At 43.0% G+C, this 18,402-nt stretch overlaps 2 protein-coding genes and 1 non-coding gene across 5 annotated transcripts; 1 reads left to right on the top strand and 2 right to left on the bottom strand.

Annotated features, from left to right (window-relative positions):
• Positions 1 to 1,593: 1,593 nt before the first annotated feature.
• On the bottom strand, positions 1,594 to 1,687 carry trnai-uau (transfer RNA isoleucine (anticodon UAU)). The gene is made up of 2 exons: positions 1,650 to 1,687; positions 1,594 to 1,629 (listed from the first exon to the last, which is right to left on the bottom strand). It is a non-coding gene; the product is annotated as a tRNA-Ile (tRNA).
• An 862-nt stretch (positions 1,688 to 2,549) lies between these two features.
• On the top strand, positions 2,550 to 14,410 carry LOC101068908 (tetratricopeptide repeat protein 39A). Of its 3 annotated transcripts, none has more exons than XM_003964323.3 (18): positions 2,550 to 2,813; positions 3,846 to 3,950; positions 4,753 to 4,884; positions 5,080 to 5,135; positions 5,475 to 5,542; positions 5,731 to 5,795; positions 7,524 to 7,623; positions 7,709 to 7,774; positions 7,869 to 7,977; positions 8,087 to 8,154; positions 9,243 to 9,302; positions 9,440 to 9,601; positions 9,683 to 9,774; positions 11,074 to 11,194; positions 11,269 to 11,380; positions 11,471 to 11,585; positions 11,808 to 11,924; positions 13,732 to 14,410. In XM_003964323.3, exons 1-18 carry the CDS (start codon positions 2,704 to 2,706, stop codon positions 13,838 to 13,840), a joined length of 1,767 nt encoding a protein of 588 aa, XP_003964372.2. In that variant the 5' UTR covers positions 2,550 to 2,703; the 3' UTR covers positions 13,841 to 14,410. The 3 variants fall into 3 exon arrangements, with proteins under 3 accessions (XP_003964372.2, XP_011601901.1, XP_011601902.1); XM_011603599.2 differs by having other exon boundaries at positions 7,869 to 7,980; XM_011603600.2 differs by lacking the exons at positions 2,550 to 2,813; positions 3,846 to 3,950 and having other exon boundaries at positions 4,753 to 4,873; positions 7,869 to 7,980.
• On the bottom strand, positions 14,376 to 16,238 carry gadd45gip1 (growth arrest and DNA-damage-inducible, gamma interacting protein 1). Its single transcript, XM_003964322.3, has 2 exons — positions 15,796 to 16,238; positions 14,376 to 14,983 (listed from the first exon to the last, which is right to left on the bottom strand). Exons 1-2 carry the CDS (start codon positions 16,194 to 16,196, stop codon positions 14,692 to 14,694), a joined length of 693 nt encoding a protein of 230 aa, XP_003964371.1. The 5' UTR covers positions 16,197 to 16,238; the 3' UTR covers positions 14,376 to 14,691.
• Positions 16,239 to 18,402: the final 2,164 nt, after the last annotated feature.

The raw sequence follows: 18,402 nt of genomic DNA, 5'->3' as shown, positions 1-18,402 counted from the left end.
GGGAGACGGACATGTGTCCTACCTCTGTGGTCCTCTCTGGCTGCCCTGGAGAGCTGCTTCTATTCCATCACAGTCAGAAAATCCAGTTTGAGCAGTAACATTCTGCCATATTTAATCGCATTTCCCCTCTGATAATCCAGCAGCGATGGTGATCGATTTGTCCAAGATAATCCACGAGTTTCACGGCCACGCAGCACCACTGGTGTGCTCAGGCAGCAGGAGTGAGGGTCTGCTGGCACCTCTGCCTGCTGCCATCACAAAGACACTGATTGTCCACCTCGAGGGAGGCAGCTACCTTGGAAACGGGGATAGGCTTGCACACTCCCAGCAGGACACGGGGGATTATTTCTGCAAGAATTTGGTCTGTAGTTCGAGGCCTGGACGGAGGAATGCTGAACTCTCTGGTTTCACACACAGAGAGGTCTGTGTGTGCAGAGGAAGCTCCTCAGTGGGAGTCAGCTGGGAAGGCTGCACGCTGGATAAACATCAGAGGGATGCTGATGGGCTCAGGTGGGTGAGAGAGTGAGTGAGTGAGTGAGTGAGTGAGTGAGTGAGTGAGTGAGTGAGTGAGTGAGTGAGTATACAAATATGTACACAGACTCAGTGTGGGAGGGAGGGGGGGTGTATATAAAGTGAGTTATATAAACCTGTGTGTGTGTGTGTGTGTGTGTGTGTGTGTGTGTGTGTGTGTGTGTGTGTGTGTGTGTGTGTGTGCACGCTTGTTGAACAACCTCATTATAGGAAGACATCTCAGATCTTTCCAAGTATTCACTAAGCAGAATCATAACCTCTAATCTGCCACCTCAGCAATTCTTCCCCAAACTCTCAAACGCAACATGAGCAATATAAGGTGGCGAACAAACTCATTAAAGGTGTTCAAATTAATTGGGGTATTAGTTTTGGTTGTTAGTCACAATATATTAGGAAATGAGCTGTTTTAGGAGGCCTGAATGTTCCTCGTTATTGTTGAAAATGCAGCATTTGACCAATAGACGGCACTGTTTCCACTTCAGCTGTTAGTTCCGTAGCAACGGTAATAAAAAGGTCACAGATCCATAAATCACCTTAATTAAATGGAAAAACAAGAGCGGTACCAACATTAACATTGTTACTGTAATACTGTAGCAGACGATGAGAAATGTGACGATCCTGAATGCAGCAATAAATCAAGACTTTACATGAAAGAAAAGCCAAAGAGTCATTCAACACGTTAAATCCTACCCCATATATATATATATATTTATTTATACATACATACATACACACATTTATGATGCTCATCATTATGGCAGTATAGCATTTGGCATGTTATCAAAATCAAATGACCAAAGTTATTTTATTAAAATGCAACTTGCAACATTACTTAGCCTGACAATACAACACTAAAACAATGCTCAACAGTTCAGAATGCAGTGTTTTGTTCTGTAAATAATAATTCATAGTGGAGGAGATAAAAGGTTATCCAAGCTCATAAAGTTAGGCCAATATTGGGACATCATTTTTAATGAGAAGTAAGGTCGTTGCTAAAAACCTTTACCATTCTAAGGCGTTGGTTTCTGCCTTCTAAAGGTGTCGAGTCCTGGTTAAAAACGTTGCTCCAGGTGAGGCTCGAACTCACAACCTCGGCATCGCTCTGCAGGTTACTGCCTTATAAGTACCGCGCGCTAACCGATTGCGCCACTGGAGCGCGCGCAGTCGCACAAGACCTTTAGAATCGAGAGAAAGGAAGAGACATTAGCTAAACTCATCAATATAATTGTTTGCTCTAATTAGGATTTATTTTACTTTATTAAAAAAAACAACTTATTTCTCGTGAATGCGGGAAGAAGTTAATTCTGACAATAAAAGTTAACCTTTCTTTACTTTTAAATATGTTATTTTTTCCTTTTCAAGAGCTGGTTTCACTGTTGTGATATCCTCGCAGTTCCGGACTAAACATTTCATGATGTTGAAAAATGAGTTTGTCAGATAAGATCATTTCCGGGGACAGATGAAAGAAATCGCTCTCCTTTGTGACATAGACTTGACAACAGCGCCACCAAGTGGCCAGACTCACATACAAACAGTGGTGACTTTCCAGATGTGCTAACTTTTATATTTTAATGGCGAAGCTCGCCACTAAACTGTGACTGTTTCCCCAGTATCTATGTATTTGGACACTTTTCTTTCTTGATGGTTAATAATTTCTATTCACAATTCCTTTAAGAGACCAATTTAATACATATTGCAGGTATCTACGTATATCTTCTTGTCATTGTTATGTAAGAGGAAAATAATAGGTTTAATGCTCCTTTTATTTCTGTGTTGATTATTTATTAAAAAGAAACTGCAACCCCCTTGTTTTTAAGTACACTTCAATTTGACTATAAATAAGTGCGTTTAAGATGAGACACTAAGACTTTTACGGGCAATTGATCTGTTCATGTTTGACTTTGACTTGTGCCAACGTCACTCCTCAACATCTGTCCACCTTCACCGCAAACGCAGAGTTGCGGGAGCTGCGTATGAACTCGTGTCACGTAGGCGTGGCGGTGACGTCACGCAGGAGGAGTCTGGATCCTCCGCGGACGAACGCGTGCTTGCGCCCCGGAGCGCTTTACGTGACCTTAAACGAGTAAAACTTCACTCAATTTTGGCGTTTGAAGTGTGTCCACAGCTGCCCGCGTGCCAACCTGCGTGAGTGGCGGCGTTCGTGCGGGATTGATGCTTGTTTCCCGCGAGTGCTGCCGAGTTTACCTGACAGGTGTCGCGTCGGCGCACGCCGCCCCGAGAGAGGACATGTCCAATGGGAAAGACCCAAATGCTGTTCAGAAGTGAGTATGGAGCAACATTTATTCTTCTGTCTGTGCCAATAAACTTTCGGTTAAGAATTAAATGGTTATTATTAAAAAAGGGAAAATAGACTAGACGCTTATCTGGGACAGGAGAAGCAAATAGACCTTCGCACTGCTCCTTTTCTTAAAGTTTGCAAGAGCATTAACTCACAGCTGAGGCTTTGCGATGTTTGAGTGGTTAGATGAAGATAGTTTAGGTTGCTTTAGTGAAGCAGATGCTGCGGAATGCACGACGACGCGCTCACTGCATCAGCACAGACACGCAGTACCCCTCTGTTTACCACTCTGTTTACCCCTCTGTTTACCCCTCTGTTTACCCCTCTGTTCACCCAGTTAGATGGCTAATTGGCCAGTGTCATATCACTAAATTATGAGTAGGATGAAAACATGACAGGGACCAAAAAGAAACCGGAAACAACCAGTTGACGGACTAACCTAAAAAAGTCCAAAAGCATTTTATGTTCCCTTCACGTACAAAAGTGTTATTTGCCCTCGCACATTGGTGCTTCTTTTAAATCAGCAACATTTGTGTTCAGCGGCCTGTGGAGGACTGCAACAAAGCGCTCTGACATCACTGAGCAGCTAATTCAGCACCGCCTTAATCACACCACCGTTCCTATTTGTTTTAGAGTTCTGCCTTGAGCTCCGATTGCTGGGCCACCTGAAGAGTGGTTAGCTTTATCATCTGTCCGGAGATGTTCGAGGAACACCTGACAAGGAGCCCTTTGTTCTGCTGCATCAGAGAACACTTTATTAAAATGACCATTAAACATCAAAACTATATAATAAAAGCTTTGCTCTTCCATTCGGATGCACAGAACGCACCCACATGGGTGACCAGAGCAACTGAGGCCCACGGTGGCGCCACAGATGTGCGTGGCGACCACACATCTCGCAACAAAACACACAACTTGCACAGGAATCACTGCGAAGCTGTGTGAGGCTAAGGTCAAAAGCAAAGCGGTTTCGGTGGACAGTCAGTGACAGATCGATGCCTTTTGTGTGTGGCAGCTCCTCGCCGATGGCCCTGAAAGAGTGTCTGGATGAGTGTATGGAGGCCCTGGATCTCTTCCTCAACAACCACTTCAGCGAGAGCTTGGAGAGGCTGCGGCCAAGGTAACAAACGGCTCTGCATCCGAGAGGATTTCCTCAGTTTACTGGCTCAGTCAGTGCGCTGATGGATCCATGTAGGCTCTGCGTGCCGCTGTGCCTCCAGACATCTGCTCCACTTGACATGCTTGGTTCTCTGGGCCTCTGGTGAGAACAGCGCTTGCTGGTACACGCTACATGCTTTCTGTGTCCGTGGAAGCCTAATGTGGCCGTTGGTGCACTGCCTACGTCTTCCAAATAGAAATCGCATTCATTGTAGTGTTGAGCGCTCATTTCAGTAAACAACAAGTGACTATTTTCTAGTTTAGTTGACTAATAAAGTCATATTTGGTCCCCGTCTACGCTAATCATTGAAATACTGTTGAATATTGGTCACAATACTAATTGCTGTTTTATCGGTAGCATGTTAAAGCATTTAAGTTTACATATTTATTCGTTTTGAATGTGTAATCTATTGTGCTGCCTTCTGGTTTGCTGCCATTTTTGTTGGTGGACTTATCAAGATATGGGCTTTGGTTGGGTTCCCATTAGCTGAGACCGGAGGGTGGCTCTGAGCTTCAGTTCTCCAGGATATGAGCTGTTTGCTGAAGCTGACGCCCAAGGTCTGACTGTTTCAACAGAACGTCAGCGCTGCAAAATAAACACTCAAGCGCGCAAGACTAGCAGAGGCGCTAAAGTCGATAGGAAGAATAAAGGGCGCCTTGTATTTACTCTTATCTTTTCCCAGCAGGGAAATGAGGAGCTCATGCAGCGGCTGCTCCCCTAACAGTACTTCTGTTTGTGTGACGTTCCGTGTGTTCCTATGCAGAGTGAACGAGAGCATGTACCATGCCCTTATCTACGCCACAGTGCTGGAAATGGAGGCCATGATGACTTTTCAGCACGATGACATCAGCAGGGCAGGAAATACAATGAAGAATGCCCAGGAGGTCTGCAACAGGTCACAGTTTCTTATTTTATATATATGTATATATGCAGTATATATATATCACCTTCCTTATGCTAACGCTACCTCACACACCTCCAAAAATGCTCCTTACCTTCTTTCCTTAAAGGTGTGCACAGCTCTATTTGTTTTTAGAGCGGTCATAACAATGTCAAGACTATATCATTGAAGCCTGATTTCTTTTTCCAGGTTTCGACGTAAATCGCCAGGTTTGGCTAACAGGTTAGCAGAACCACTGACTGAAGGTGAGACCCTGATCCATCCAGAAAGTGGAGCGGATTTGTTGGTTTTAAAGATGAAGTCTCTGTAAAATAGGACCCCCTCAGGTGGTAAAAGAGGCCGGTTAATCTGCTGGGGGCCTAGATTAGAGTAAAGAAAAAGTCAGATTAATTGATCTGCCTTCCTTTATGTGGATTTTACACCTCAAGTAGAAAACTCAGATTCATAAATCCTCGTTCTCGTGGAGGGGTCGTCAGTAGAGATAGACCTGCTTTAATCTGTGTTAAACCAAGGAGAAGACCCGCGGAAGTGTTTGACCATACTTTAAGGTGAAAGTGAATGTGTGTGTGCTTGTGTGTCTGCAGTGCAGCTTCATGCTGAAGTGTGTTACGCTGAGTGCCAACTCCAGAGAGCTGCTCTCACCTTCCTGCAGGTTCAGTATTGCTCATGTTTCTTGATGATAACTTTTTTCTTTATTGCTGCTTATTGTCTTTCATTGGTCTGTATTTTATAACTGCTCGCCAGACGTTCCCTTCATTAAAGATTTCTTATTTAACAGCCAAGTTCTGCCCTTCAAAAGTGTCCTTACGTTCTCTGTTAAGGTCTTTGTGTGTTTGACAGGATGAGAACATGGTGAGTTTTATCAAAGGTGGGATCAAAGTGCGAAACAGCTACCTAATTTACAAGTAAGTGAGGAAGTGTGCAATGTGGTGAGCAAGCCTCTGAAACTAAGTGCACGTTTGTATAAAAGCTGCTGTTAGGTTGCATTATGGGAAACGTAGGTTTTCTGTTTTTAGAGCCATAACTAAAACTAAAGGTGTACCGCGGTTTCAGACTTTACTATGCTGCCTATTGCTATTCCCACAATGCAATTGTGTCATGTGCATTAGAACATAGTACCGTTATGGGATGCAGAGGCTGGGAAAGTATCATTGACCATTTAAAGGTCAATGAAGGAGAGGAATGCCACTTCCTGTAGCATTCAGAGGAGCACCCTCGTAGTTTCAGTCTGTGGCTGAAGGTGCTGCTTTAGGAGAGTGTGTCTTATTGTTCAGGAGTTTCCTCAGCATCCTCTGCCCATCCACCTCTGTTAAAGACTCAAGTTGGAGTCCCGGGAAAGAACCAGCTCTCCCGATGATCTTATTTAGCATTTTGGCTGTAGCTGACCAGCACAGCCCGACATAGAAGATCAAACTGGAGACCAGTGAGCTGTAAAACATCTGCAGCATGATCCTGCAGACGATGACAGATCTGAGTCTCCTCAAGAGGACGAGGGGACTAGTCCCTGTCTTGTGTCTTGGTATTTACTGTCCAGTCCAGTTTATTGTCAGTATGGATCCCCGCGTACTGAGTTGTCCACAGTCTCCATCATGACCACTCTGATGCTGGGGAGCTTAGGGGGGAACTCATGAAATCCACCATCAACTCCTTTGTCTTACAAAAATTGAGCTGCGATTGGTTTCTGTACTCGGCTCTAAATGCCTTCTAAAACAGAACCATGAGCAGTGTCTGAAGTCTGAGTGTGAATAGGAAGGGGGGCAGGGCAGTTCCCTGAGGGGCCCCTATGTAGCTCACTATAGTGACTGAGGTTGTGTTCTGCAGCCTTTCTCACCCCCCAGGACCCTTCTGCCAAGCAGAGCAGGTCTGACGGTATTAGAACACCACAAAAAGACCACAGCACCGCAGTGTTTTAACTGTTCTAAAACGATAAACAGAAATACCAACTCTGATTTCATTGGAGTGTTTAAAAAAACAGGCTCAGCTGGAGGTTTTAGATGAAATGCGTAGAATTCTGACACGATCCGAAGGAGCGCTCTTACACCGATGAGGATGTCTGTGTAGATTCTCAATCATCCAGGTCATTGTATCCAAGGTAGTTTTCTCTGTCAACTGGACTGGGTTTCTTCTCTTGAAGACGTTTCGCCTTCTATCCAGAAGGCTTCTTCAGTTCTGAAATCGCTGGGGAGAGAGCTTGAAAATATATAGCCCCTGTGGACCATTTGCATGCTGATGATCTGGGTGGTCACCTGAGAGTCGTTGGCAGGGTCGTTGGTCGGGTCGTTCACCTAGTTTCTGTTGGGGTGTCTCCCCTTTGTCTGCTGGATCACATGGTGGTGAGTCACTGGGTCTCCTGGAATGGTGTGAATGTTTGTTTTGCTGTTGGAAGGAGTGGAGGACTGCATTGTATGTGGGTGACAGGAAGTGCCAAATTATGTGGGTGACAGGAAGGCACTTCCTGTGAGGTGGTGGCCTGAGGCACTTCCTGGCACTTCCTGGCACTTCCTGGCACTTCCTGGCACTTCCTGTCAGTTGACAGAGAAAACTACCTTGGAACCGATGAGGTTGTTTGTTGAAAGGAGGTCGGTGTTGTAAAGTCAGTCATGTTTTGCACGCTTTCCCACCGTCTCGCACAGAGAGCTGCACGCCCTGGTCAAATCCCGACACTGTCTTAAAGGACCCAGCCATGAGCACCTCCAGGGAGGGATATCGTTTGGAATAGGGGCGTTTAATCTGGTGGGCCATGACTCATTTTCACCGATGTCTTGTGTGTACACCCGAGCGTGCGCCACACAGCTCATCTGCTTTTTCTTATTTACAGACGCTCTCTCTCTTTCCTCCGAGGATCCTTAAAGTCTTGGAATTTGCCGGCTTTTCCGGAGACAAGGTGTGACGCAAAGTGTTTGACTCGGGTGGGGGGAGGGGCATGGCTGATTAACAGAAACTGGAAGGGTGTTTAGCTCATGTCCTCCTGATTTTAGGAGTATGGTCTGGGCCTTCTACGTGAAGGTGCGACAGCCAAAAACCTGCGCTCCATGCTGTGTGCGCTGCTGCTCCTCTGCTACTACACCTTTCTCACCTTCATATTAGGTAGTCCTGTATCTCATCCAATTGCTACATGATATTTACGGTGTTTGGTAGGTTCTTCACAGTCCCGGGAAGTTTTGTCTGTGGTAATGTGGCTGCTCTTACCCCACAGGGACTGGTGAGGGAGAGGTGACCGAAGCCGAAAGCCTGCTGAAGCCCTTCCGGCAGCACTATCCACGGGTGGGTGTCAGTCAGTAAGCAAAACATGACTCTGCAGGAGCACACGAGGCTGCTTTTCTTCTAAAAATGGAAGAAAAAAACCTGAAGGGGGAAAAAAAGATGGAAGCAGGGCTTTTATCCACACAACCAAAAGGCAGAGGAACGCTCATCTTTTGACTTTAAAGTACATCGCAGGACAAAATATATTTAATATTCCTTAGAGAGTCATTTGTTTTTAAGAAATACAAACAAATGATGTCACCAAACCAATAAGGGAGCAGTTTTAGTTTAATTTCTATGCTGTAAAACACTCATTATCATAATGCAAAAGTCTTATCCCATATCTTAACGCCTATATTGCTGGTTTATAGCCTGTATGACATGAGCAGATGCATCCAGCCACTGGATTGCATTTACATTTGTATCCAGTTGCTTGATTACATTTATGTTTACAGCTGAAATAATTTTGGGAGTTTCTTAGCCCTGAACATTGTGTTTCTTCTGTTCTGTTCTGTCTGTCTAGATGACTATTATCACTGCAATATTCCTTTATGATCAGGAGCCAAAAAAGATTCCAGTTAGAAACAAAGGGAACGTGGTTTTGTTGTAAAATCACAATTTGTGATATGAGGGGCACTATGGGAAATGTGGGCCTTTCCATCCCACGAGACTCTGTGTCTCATCACTTCAACTTGTTTTAGGACCATTTGCCGCATCCCTATAATTACCAAATGAAGATGTGACATTTTGCCATTTGAGTCCCCCCCAGGTCATCCTGCTGCGGTGGTGCCGTCCATGTGCTCTGTCACCAGTGCTAATGTTACATCACCAGTGCTAATGTTACATCACATTCTCCAAAATGAACTATCCCGCTCTCTGTTCCGCCTTTTGCCCACATCCAAGAATAAACTGGGACTGTGTGTGTGTGTGTGTGTGTGTGTGTGTGTGTGTGTGTGTGTGTGTGTGTGTGTGTGTGTGTGTGTGTGTGTGTGTGTGTGTGCGCGCGCGCGCACGCACAAAACTGCAAATTGAATCCAGTAACATGCAAATGAAGGTTAGTTAGCAGACTGATATGTAATGCTCAGCTCTGTCTCATGTTTACCTTCTAGGGAGCAATATTCCTCTTCTTCGCGGGCAGGACTGAAGAAATCAAAGGGAACATTGACGAGGTCTTTTGCAGAAGCATGAACTGATTATTAGTTTGAGTATTGGAAACAAAGTGAACATTTCTCTTAGGCTGCAGAGGATGCGTTACTGCGCATAATTGTATCAAACTGCTGTTTCCATAATATCCTCATTCCACCAGGCAGTGAAGCTATTTGAAGATGGTTGCAAGGCCCAGCAGGCGTGGAAGCAGTTCCACCACATGTGCTACTGGGAGCTGATGTGGTGCTTCACCTATAAGTGTGCCTGGAAAATGGCCTACTTCTATGCAGACCTGCTGAGCCAGGAGAGCCGCTGGTCAAAGGTACGGAGTCATCACAGCGGTGGGGCTGAGACGGGTTGGAAGAAAACCAGCGAATTTGGGCCTTTTGATTGTCTCTTACAGGCCATGTATGTTTACATGAAAGCTGCTTACCTCAGCATGCTGCCTAACAGTGAGGCCAGGCCGTTTGGAGAGGACGAGGTAGAGCTCTTTAGGTGAGCAAATACTGATCTTTTCCACAATTTTCACTCAAACACACGGTCCAGAGGTCCCTGTATTCCGACAACTGCGTCGTCCACAATGGAACATATGTGGCACCAGTGCTGGGGTCTGTTTGCACATCATAGCAAAAAGGTTCTGCTAAAAAGCTCCCTTCTGTGTCAGTGTAGCATGCTGACAGGCCTACAATCCAAAAACAAGCACATCAGGTTGATCTGAGGCTCTAACGCGTGTGTGTGCGCATGCGTGTGCGCGTGTGTGTGGTTTGCGGGTCCTGTGACGCAGAGGTGATCGGGTGTGTTTCTGCAGAGTCCAGCATCATGTTAACCCAGATTATTGACAGGTGAATCAATGGCAGATGGACAGATGATATAGTTATACCAACAGACCACCAGTCAGTAACTGTGAGTTTCATACGGCTTTAGTTTTGGAAGGTGACTCCCAGAATGTTGAGGTCTGGCATTCGCTACTGTGCGACCCCCAAGTTCAGCCCCGTGCCAGGAGTAAATGTCCAGCTGTCCATCCAACGGGTCCAAGCCTCAGAGTCGCTCTGTAGGTGTCCAGCCTCTGAATGTCTGAACCTGCTTCCTTTGATAAGACCTTTTTTCCCCCCTTTTTTTGACCGCTATATCACGAGGAGGACACTGGAGTCTATCCCAGCTGCATACAGGTGGAGGCAGGGTCCACGCCTGGATGAGTAGCCAGCTCATCACAGGTCCCTATGTGAGCATTTTGGTTTTGGTACCTTGCTCAAGGGTACTTCAGCAGTGCTATGAAGGTGTCCCGGTTCCCTCCCCTGCTACCAGAACACCACCCAAGCTTTGGTCTTGAACCCAGAACCCACTGCTTCTCAGCCCCCTGATGGTTGAGCACACGAGAAATGCTCGAGAAAAGGTCCCATAGCTGTAGATTAAGGAGCTATGGGGGTTATATTTCTGTTTGCAAAGGAGTTAAAGTAAGTGTTTAAAATGAAGCACATACAAATGACCACAAAAGGGAACAAGCCTGTCGTATTTTAATGCAGATGTTGATGGCGGATACATTTTGATCGTTCATAAAGTGCTGCACCGGTGCATCCAATAGTGAGGAATCAGTGAAAGCTTGACTGATTATATACCAAGAAATCTCAAAATCAGAGTAAAAGGAGAACCACAGAACTGTATACGGGTCAAATCAGTAAGTAGTAGAATAAGTGCAGGCTTTTGGGTTTGACTTAATATGTGACGTAAGGACTGCGTGGTCACCAGAATGAATGCCACCTTCAGTATTTATTTTGATGTATCTTGTGTCCGTAGAAATGTTCCAGCATTCAAGCAAAAGATAGCAGGGAAGTCCCCACCTACGGAGAAGTTTGCTATCCGCAAAGCCCGGCGCTACAAGGCTGCAAGTCCAGTCAGGCTGCCGGTACCGGCGCTGGTAAAGTCTCACGTGTACACACTCACACACACTATGGATTCAGTGTCCCCTCAGTGTTCACTCGTTCATCACAGGAAATGATGTATATGTGGAACGGTTTCAGCGTGATCAGCAAGCGACCAGACTTAACTGACGGAATGATGAAGACGCTGGAAACGGCAGAGCGCGCCCTATTGGCGGCGCCTGGTAATACGAGCTCACGCCGCTCACCTAAAACAGCTGCAGTAAAACATGAGCGCGTCTCATCTGAACGTGCGCTCTCTCACTCTGCTGCAGAAAATGAATACTCGGTGGACGATAAGTGCTTGATTCTCCTCCTGAAGGGGCTGTGTTTCAAGAACCAGGGTTGCCTCCAGGCTGCCGAGGAGTGCTTCCATGAAGTGTTTTCCAGGTGAACGGCAGTGGAAAACCACCCTCAGTATGAGTGTGTGAGTGAACGGTGTCCAGTGTACACCCCCAACGGTCACCGAGTAAAAGTCGTTGTTATTTGCATATTGGCAACTCTAAATTGACCTTAGGTGTGTATGAGAACCTATCGAGGGAAAGAGTGGGAGAAGATGGACAGGTAGATTTTTGGGTTGAAGAAACCTGTTTTCCATCTGTATGTGTTTAGTCAGAAGAAGATCAGGTTCGACCACTATCTGGTCCCCAACTGTCTGGTGGAGCTCAGTCTGCTGTATGTTGACCAAGGCAGGAGAGACGAGGCTATCAAACTGCTGCATAAGGCCAAGTAAGTGCCTTCTTTACACATTCAGTGAAGTTACATTTTCAGGTTAATATGTTATATCTATCTTTTTATATCTTGCTTTATATCTTACCAAATTCTGGCAGTTTGGAGGCTCTTGGAATGAACATTTAGTCATTATTCATGCACTGTTTGATGAACATTTATTCACTGTTTAAGCAGAAATTGAGCCCTCCCCACCCTTCAAACACACACGTGCAATGTCTGTTATTATTCATTTTTTGCTTTGGAAGTTAGTAAGTAACCACCAGGTAACTTTTCTAGTTCCAAACCACAGTTTAAGTTGATTTTGTCTTAGTAAACTCTTGAGCGAAGCTCTTTGTGATGCAGTGCCAGTAACATCATCCTCTTTTATTAAATCTCACAAGACTGTGTACATTTGTAACATTTATAGAGGGAAAAAAGTGGGTTAAAATATAGATTTCGTTGACACGGAGGAGAACCTGTGAGCCAGGAGCTCTGCCTCACTCCTTTTCACAGCCTTTATGAGTTTGTTCTTCTGTTGCAGTTAAATGAATAAACTGCTTTAAACTGGCACATCAACTTGGAACACATTAAACATAGCAAATGCAGGATGTGTTCTTGTTTACTCTTCATATCCTGAAGCTTCTCAGGGAATTCAGCAAGTCTGTGAGCAGAAGCACCTTTAGATTACAGTTCATGCAGAGTCAGAAGTGAGAGCTTCAGTTTTCCAGCCGGACCAGCTCTTTTTGATTTCACTGTTTTGGAACGCAGGACATTAGAACTGACTTCCATAGATATTATGTACATTTGCATCAACATTTGTTCCTTTTACATTCCAAATCATATTTTACATTCCAGTCTCTAAATGTACATTTCATTCAGCCCTGACACCAAATAAAGTGTGCATTCAAAAGCTTAAACATTTAATATGATACTGATAAGGTCAAACAAATATAACTGTAAATTCAGCATTAAAATGCGATTGAACCTTTTACTTTATAACCTTATTTTAACATGAAACATAGGGAAGAAGAGTGATTAGGAACACTACATACGCAGTATGCGACTGCGCTTACATTTCATCACTAGTAATAAGTTGTCTTTAGATTATGGCTCATGTAGAGTAAGAAGTGAGTGTCGCACTCATAAAAGTCCATTTCTTTATCTCCATTAGTTGACGCCTAATGAGCAGCTGGTCTTCCTGTGTTCTTAGACATAAACCTCATGACACAACACAAAAAGTCTGCAAACAAGATTAGACATTAATTATGTACTTGTTTGCATACTCAATGCACTATTTACTGTTACATTATTTACCGTTACTACGTTGTCACGAGTGCTAATATGGAATAGTACTATAAAACAGAGCAGAAATTTGCATGCAAATAACTTGGGGCTATTTCTCGCAATTCATTTTTAAGTTCTGTTAACGATATTTGTGCTTTCTTTTTTCTTGTTTTTCTGTCTGAATAACTTGTTTTACTCCAATGTGTCTTTGGCACAACAAACTTAATAGACTTACCTTTCTATGTCTTCTATTAATAAGAACGCTCCTCCTGTAGTAGCTACATTTATGATAGTATTATTTATTCCCCATTAATTTAATTTTATTTGGACTTAATTCAGTCTTTAAATTAAGAAGGTAGACAGCTGTGCCGTACTCACGCTTAGTGCCTCTAAAGGCCAATAGAGGGCGCTCTAGGCACATATGATCTAAGACCTTGGATTTTCTCTAGCCTGAGGTTTGATAGCTTTATGTGCGATGTACAGCATCTAAATATAGTCTCCTGAGGCCGACACGCCTGAATCTTCTCTTCTGTCTTTGCAGACACAACTACAAAGATTACTCGATGGAATCTCGTACGTTGTTCAGGATACACGCTGCCCTGGCGAAACTCAAGGCTGACCCTGGTGAGGAGGAAGACAATAATCTATAGGAGAACGTGTCCTCACGATGGACTTTCCTCCCACACAGTTGATGCTGTTGAGCAGTTTTAATTATGAGAGCCAGTTAGTTTTCACTGTGCTCAGGATCTTCTTTTCATGCATGTTAATGCTCTGCATGACACATTGAAAGACAAAGCTGGGAGGATCCTGATGTGCTCTGAAGAGCTTTCATCAGCAGTGTGTAAGTGACTTATCTTATACACCCTGTGGCCGTAGGGGCCACACATTCACAATGCTGACATTCATCTTAAATATAAAACATAACTTTGGACTTAATGAAGGTAATGTAGTGACTGTTTCCTGTGGTATGATGGTTAAATTTGAATCACCAATGAATATGAAAAGGATCTGCTGATAACTTTTAGCAATTTAGTTTTTATTTATAGGAATGGGAAGCCACAGTAAATAAAGGGGTTGAGCTCTGACTATCCGGGCCGTGGTACCAAACTGCTCTTTTAAATTTACTTTGGTTTCAGTGTTTGGGCAGAGCTGGATCAGTGTGAAAAGAAAAAGCTCAAATATAAATTATTTTTTGCATAAATAAATTGTAATGGACACAATAATGGTGTTTTGTTGTCAATTACAGGGGGGCATCACTCTGTCATCTTACATGTATCTTAAAATATCTGGAACTAAACCAGATATTAACCAGCAACTTAAATACATCAGCCATATGCTCAACAAAACAACAAATCTTGATTTGTTTTACAAGACAACAAAAATGTAGCTGGACTTTGCTTTAATCCAGATGTGTTTAAATGCTATCAGGTCACAGAGTCAATGTCCTAAACTGTTCAATAGCACATCTGTCTTATGGATGCGTCTTTCACTCCAGCGAAGGCTACGAAGCGGCACTGGGAGGTGTGTCCGGAGCACCCACTTGCTCCATTCTCAGTCTGCGTTTCAATAGTTTCTTCTTTTTCTTCTCCTCCTTCTCTATTTCAGCCACCATTTCCAAGAACTTGCTGCTGCGGGGGTCTACTGCGTGGCCAAAGCGCTCTTTGGCCTCGGCTAACAACCTGGCACGGCGGGCTTTCTCCTCTTTGAGCTTGCGTTTTTTTTCGTGCTTTTCCTTTCGCCAGTCAGCAATCATCTTCGGCATCTTGGCCATGTTATCTGCTATGAGTTTCTCTCTGGAACAGAAGTGGAAAAAAGAAGGTTCTCAAATTAACAGAGAAAAAAGGGAATCTTTCGTTTACATCAAGATGTTGAATCTCTAATAGATTTGTGCCGGTGGCTGGAAAACCATCCATACTATCGTACAAAGGATTTTGGTTTTGATTAACATTCACATTACTTTATTTAAATTATATAGCTGGTAAAAGAATAGTCAAACCTAATGAGCAGATAGATGCATTTAAAATGACAATAGCACATTAGTAATAACAATTCACGTTATGTTTTGCTTTCATAAATCAATGCTAATGGTTTCAATCACACCAATTGTACAATCCGCCTGCCAACACGTGTATCAGAAGATGTCGACCTGTAGGTGAAACTGAATGGAAATAAGATTCTAATCACGTTTTTGTCTTTAATTCTGATTGTTTCAAATCGTGTTAAAGATCTGTGTGAATAGATGGACACTTGTTTTTTTTCTTGGATTAAATATAAATTAAATAATTTAAAGCCAATGGCACAAAATAATCTAAACACATCTTAAATTGTATATTGACCATATTGCAGAATAAAATAATTGCCTACATTAATGTAAAAAAAAAAAGAATATTGGGAAGGATACTGACAGCCCGACCAAAACATACAATGTTAACTGCATAACTGGTTATTAATGGATAATGGAAAATACAAAGTTACACAACTTAAAGTGATGCTTTATATTTCAACGGGAAAGGGGGCAGATAATGTATGGAACGTTGTACAGGTGGAATGCGCTGTTGTGTCCGATAAAGGATGCAGAGGTGTTAGCTTCAGCGTTATTACTTACCTGGCTAAGCGTTTCTCAGTTTCCTCCTTTTCTCTAGCTTCAATATTCTTCAGCATCTCCTCTAACGGAGGATGCCATTCATTTTCCTCCGCAATTATACTTTCCAGCTGTTTATGGCTGGGCCAAAGCGACTCAGGACTAATGCCTGACGCCGAACCGTATCTTCCGTACAGCTTACTATCGTACCGGGCCGTCTTCTGCCACTCCGGGGTTTTCTCGCTGTTCTTGTCTGGAATGTAAGGCTCTTTTATGTTCAGTTTTAACGGTTTAGGGTTATAAGACGCTGTCTGCAAGAGAAGTCCATTCGGTGACTTTACAGTAATTACCGTTTTTGAGACCGAAAGCCCGTTTATTACCCTAGTTAACATTGCCACTCTCTTGCACAGCATGGACGCCGCCATCTTTTTTGAGAAGGACCCTAAGAAATGATTGGTAGCTGCAGCACTGCCTGAGCCAAAGTAAGGTCAAAAGGTATTATTTCTATAAACGATTGAAATTGTCCGCTAAACTGTGTTTAAATCGATTAATTGCACAAATTACTTCTAAATAACTAATGTCAATTTATGTGTAAAACTTAGATATTTCAGTTCAGACATTTATTACAAATGGTTTGCTTTTTGAAATATCTTAGATATAGATCACCAAAAATTTACAGCAGTGATAGAGGTTAGTTTAGTGGTGCTGGGGAAAGGATAGCATATGAATGACATACTTTAACTCTCAGATATTACACCAACTTGCGTTTGTGTTGTGACCTTATACGTTTTTAAAACCTTTATTGGTCATTGTATGGTTAAAAAATAAATGAATAATGTTGTTTGCCATAAAGCTGTTTAAACTTGAGGCAAAGCAGATGGAAATAGAATTCTTTTACATCTTAAGGTAGCAAATTAGGGGTCCTATGGGTGTGTTTATGAACCTTGAAAATGCAAAAAAATATTTATTTTAGTCATAACCATTTTAAAAAGTACTTTACTGGTAAATTTAAATGATTATGCATGTTTCCAGTAAAAGTTTATTGCAAGCAGGTGGGCTGTAACTGCAAGAAATGGGACTTGAGACTGCATCATTATCACCTTTGTACATTCAATTGCCTTTGGACACAGACATAAACATCATTTGAGTGAAAGAATCTTTTGTTTAAACCTCCTTATGTCCACCACCTCCTTCATTCACCCTCCTTCAACTTTTCTATCTGATTTCCCTTAAAAAGCGGAGATGGAACAGATGAGACTGCTCTGGAGTGCAGCACTTGCAGACACAGATGTCACCGCTTTTGTGTGTCATGGGAGCGTGCAGAGCTCTCCACTGTCATTAAAGATTTAGGGTTCCCATGGTAGGGGTAGCACTTGCTGGAGGTGGGGGGTGGGCATGACAGAGGCTTAATTTGGCTTAGGCGCGATCTGGTGCCAAGCCCGGAGCTTTAGGGATCACATCACTGTCAGTCACAGGCAAATAGGCTTGTAAGCAGTTAGACGATAAGGGGATGGTGGCAGGATGACAGGTCTATTTCTGAGTGTGTGAGTAGGAGGGATGGCGGATGTTTAGGGAAGTTTTATAGAACATTCACACTTGAATTATGATGACTTCAAATGGATGTGTTAAATCAGATTCCATTTAATTTACACAGAGTTCTTACCAAATATATTAAAGAGGAGCTGCTGTGAGCTGTTTTGGCATTCTCAAGTCAGCACAAGAGTCTCCACTGTGGTCAAGACCACATCTGGTCTGTAAGAGACGAGCAACTCAACAGAGGTTAATCGAGGCTGTTTTGGGCCGAAAACGCTCTGTAGAAAATGTTGGTGATATTGAGAGTACATATTCCTGGCTGAACAATATAGGAGAATCTCCAAATTCTATAAAAAGAGAGCACCCGAGGACGTCTGAGACAGATCCCAAGATTGCCAATTTAAATTTAAGACATTCCTTTGAGCAGACCTGGTAGTCCAAATAACTTTGTGTCTTATATTATTTAACATTTTGTGTGACTTAGATGGATAAGAGGTTATGAGCACTTGGAAATCTCAGAATTGAAGGTTCAAATTAAAAAGCTAGATCTTTCTAATGTCATTTAAATTTTTTTTTAAAAGCCTTAAAAGTGAAGTAAAAGTCTAGAATTCTCGTTAAATTTCACACTTTGGAGATGACTAAGCCCAAATGTAGTCATTAATGCAACTAGTTTGATAAAAATCCCACATAAATTAGTGGAAAACCTTGGAGATTATTGCATATTTTAAAAAAAGCATTCAATATCCATTTAAATCTAACGAATGGCTAATTAAACCTCGAATGTTAGATCATTATTAGATCATCACAAAGAGAAATGAGGCTTTTGTTTCATGCCAGTGACCTTTGCCCTGCTGTGTCTATACAGTTATTGTGGTTTGAAGCAGTGCTGCAGCTGTGCTGTGTTCGGAGGTGGTTGCAGGCGCTGTAATTTAAGCTTCTGTGAACTCGGTAATGAACCGCAACAAAAATTCTCACATATATTTTAAATAAACTGTCGTGGCAGCGGTGTTGTCTTTCCCATGAAGCCATTTTCCAGCGCAGCATTACTATTTGTTGCCTCAAGAAAGAAATCATAATAAATCGATTCAAAATCCACCA

This window comes from Takifugu rubripes, chromosome 5, assembly GCF_901000725.2.
Source record: "Takifugu rubripes chromosome 5, fTakRub1.2, whole genome shotgun sequence".
Classification (NCBI taxonomy): domain Eukaryota; kingdom Metazoa; phylum Chordata; class Actinopteri; order Tetraodontiformes; family Tetraodontidae; genus Takifugu; species Takifugu rubripes.
This window is presented reverse-complemented; position numbering and strand designations above follow the sequence as displayed.

Bases quoted from the DNA above. Each gene is read 5' to 3' on its own strand.
- gadd45gip1 (XM_003964322.3), bottom strand. From the start codon at position 16,196: ATGGCGGCGTCCATGCTGTGCAAGAGAGTGGCAATGTTAACTAGGGTA. The intron at 14,984-15,795 runs GTAAGTAATAAC...CTTCTGTTCCAG, and splicing joins ACTGAGAAACGCTTAGCCAG to AGAGAAACTCATAGCAGATA.
- LOC101068908 (XM_011603599.2), top strand. From the start codon at position 2,704: ATGCTTGTTTCCCGCGAGTGCTGCCGAGTTTACCTGACAGGTGTCGCG. The intron at 8,155-9,242 runs GTGGGTGTCAGT...TTTACCTTCTAG, and splicing joins TCCGGCAGCACTATCCACGG to GGAGCAATATTCCTCTTCTT. The intron at 9,775-11,073 runs GTGAGCAAATAC...TTGTGTCCGTAG, and splicing joins GACGAGGTAGAGCTCTTTAG to AAATGTTCCAGCATTCAAGC.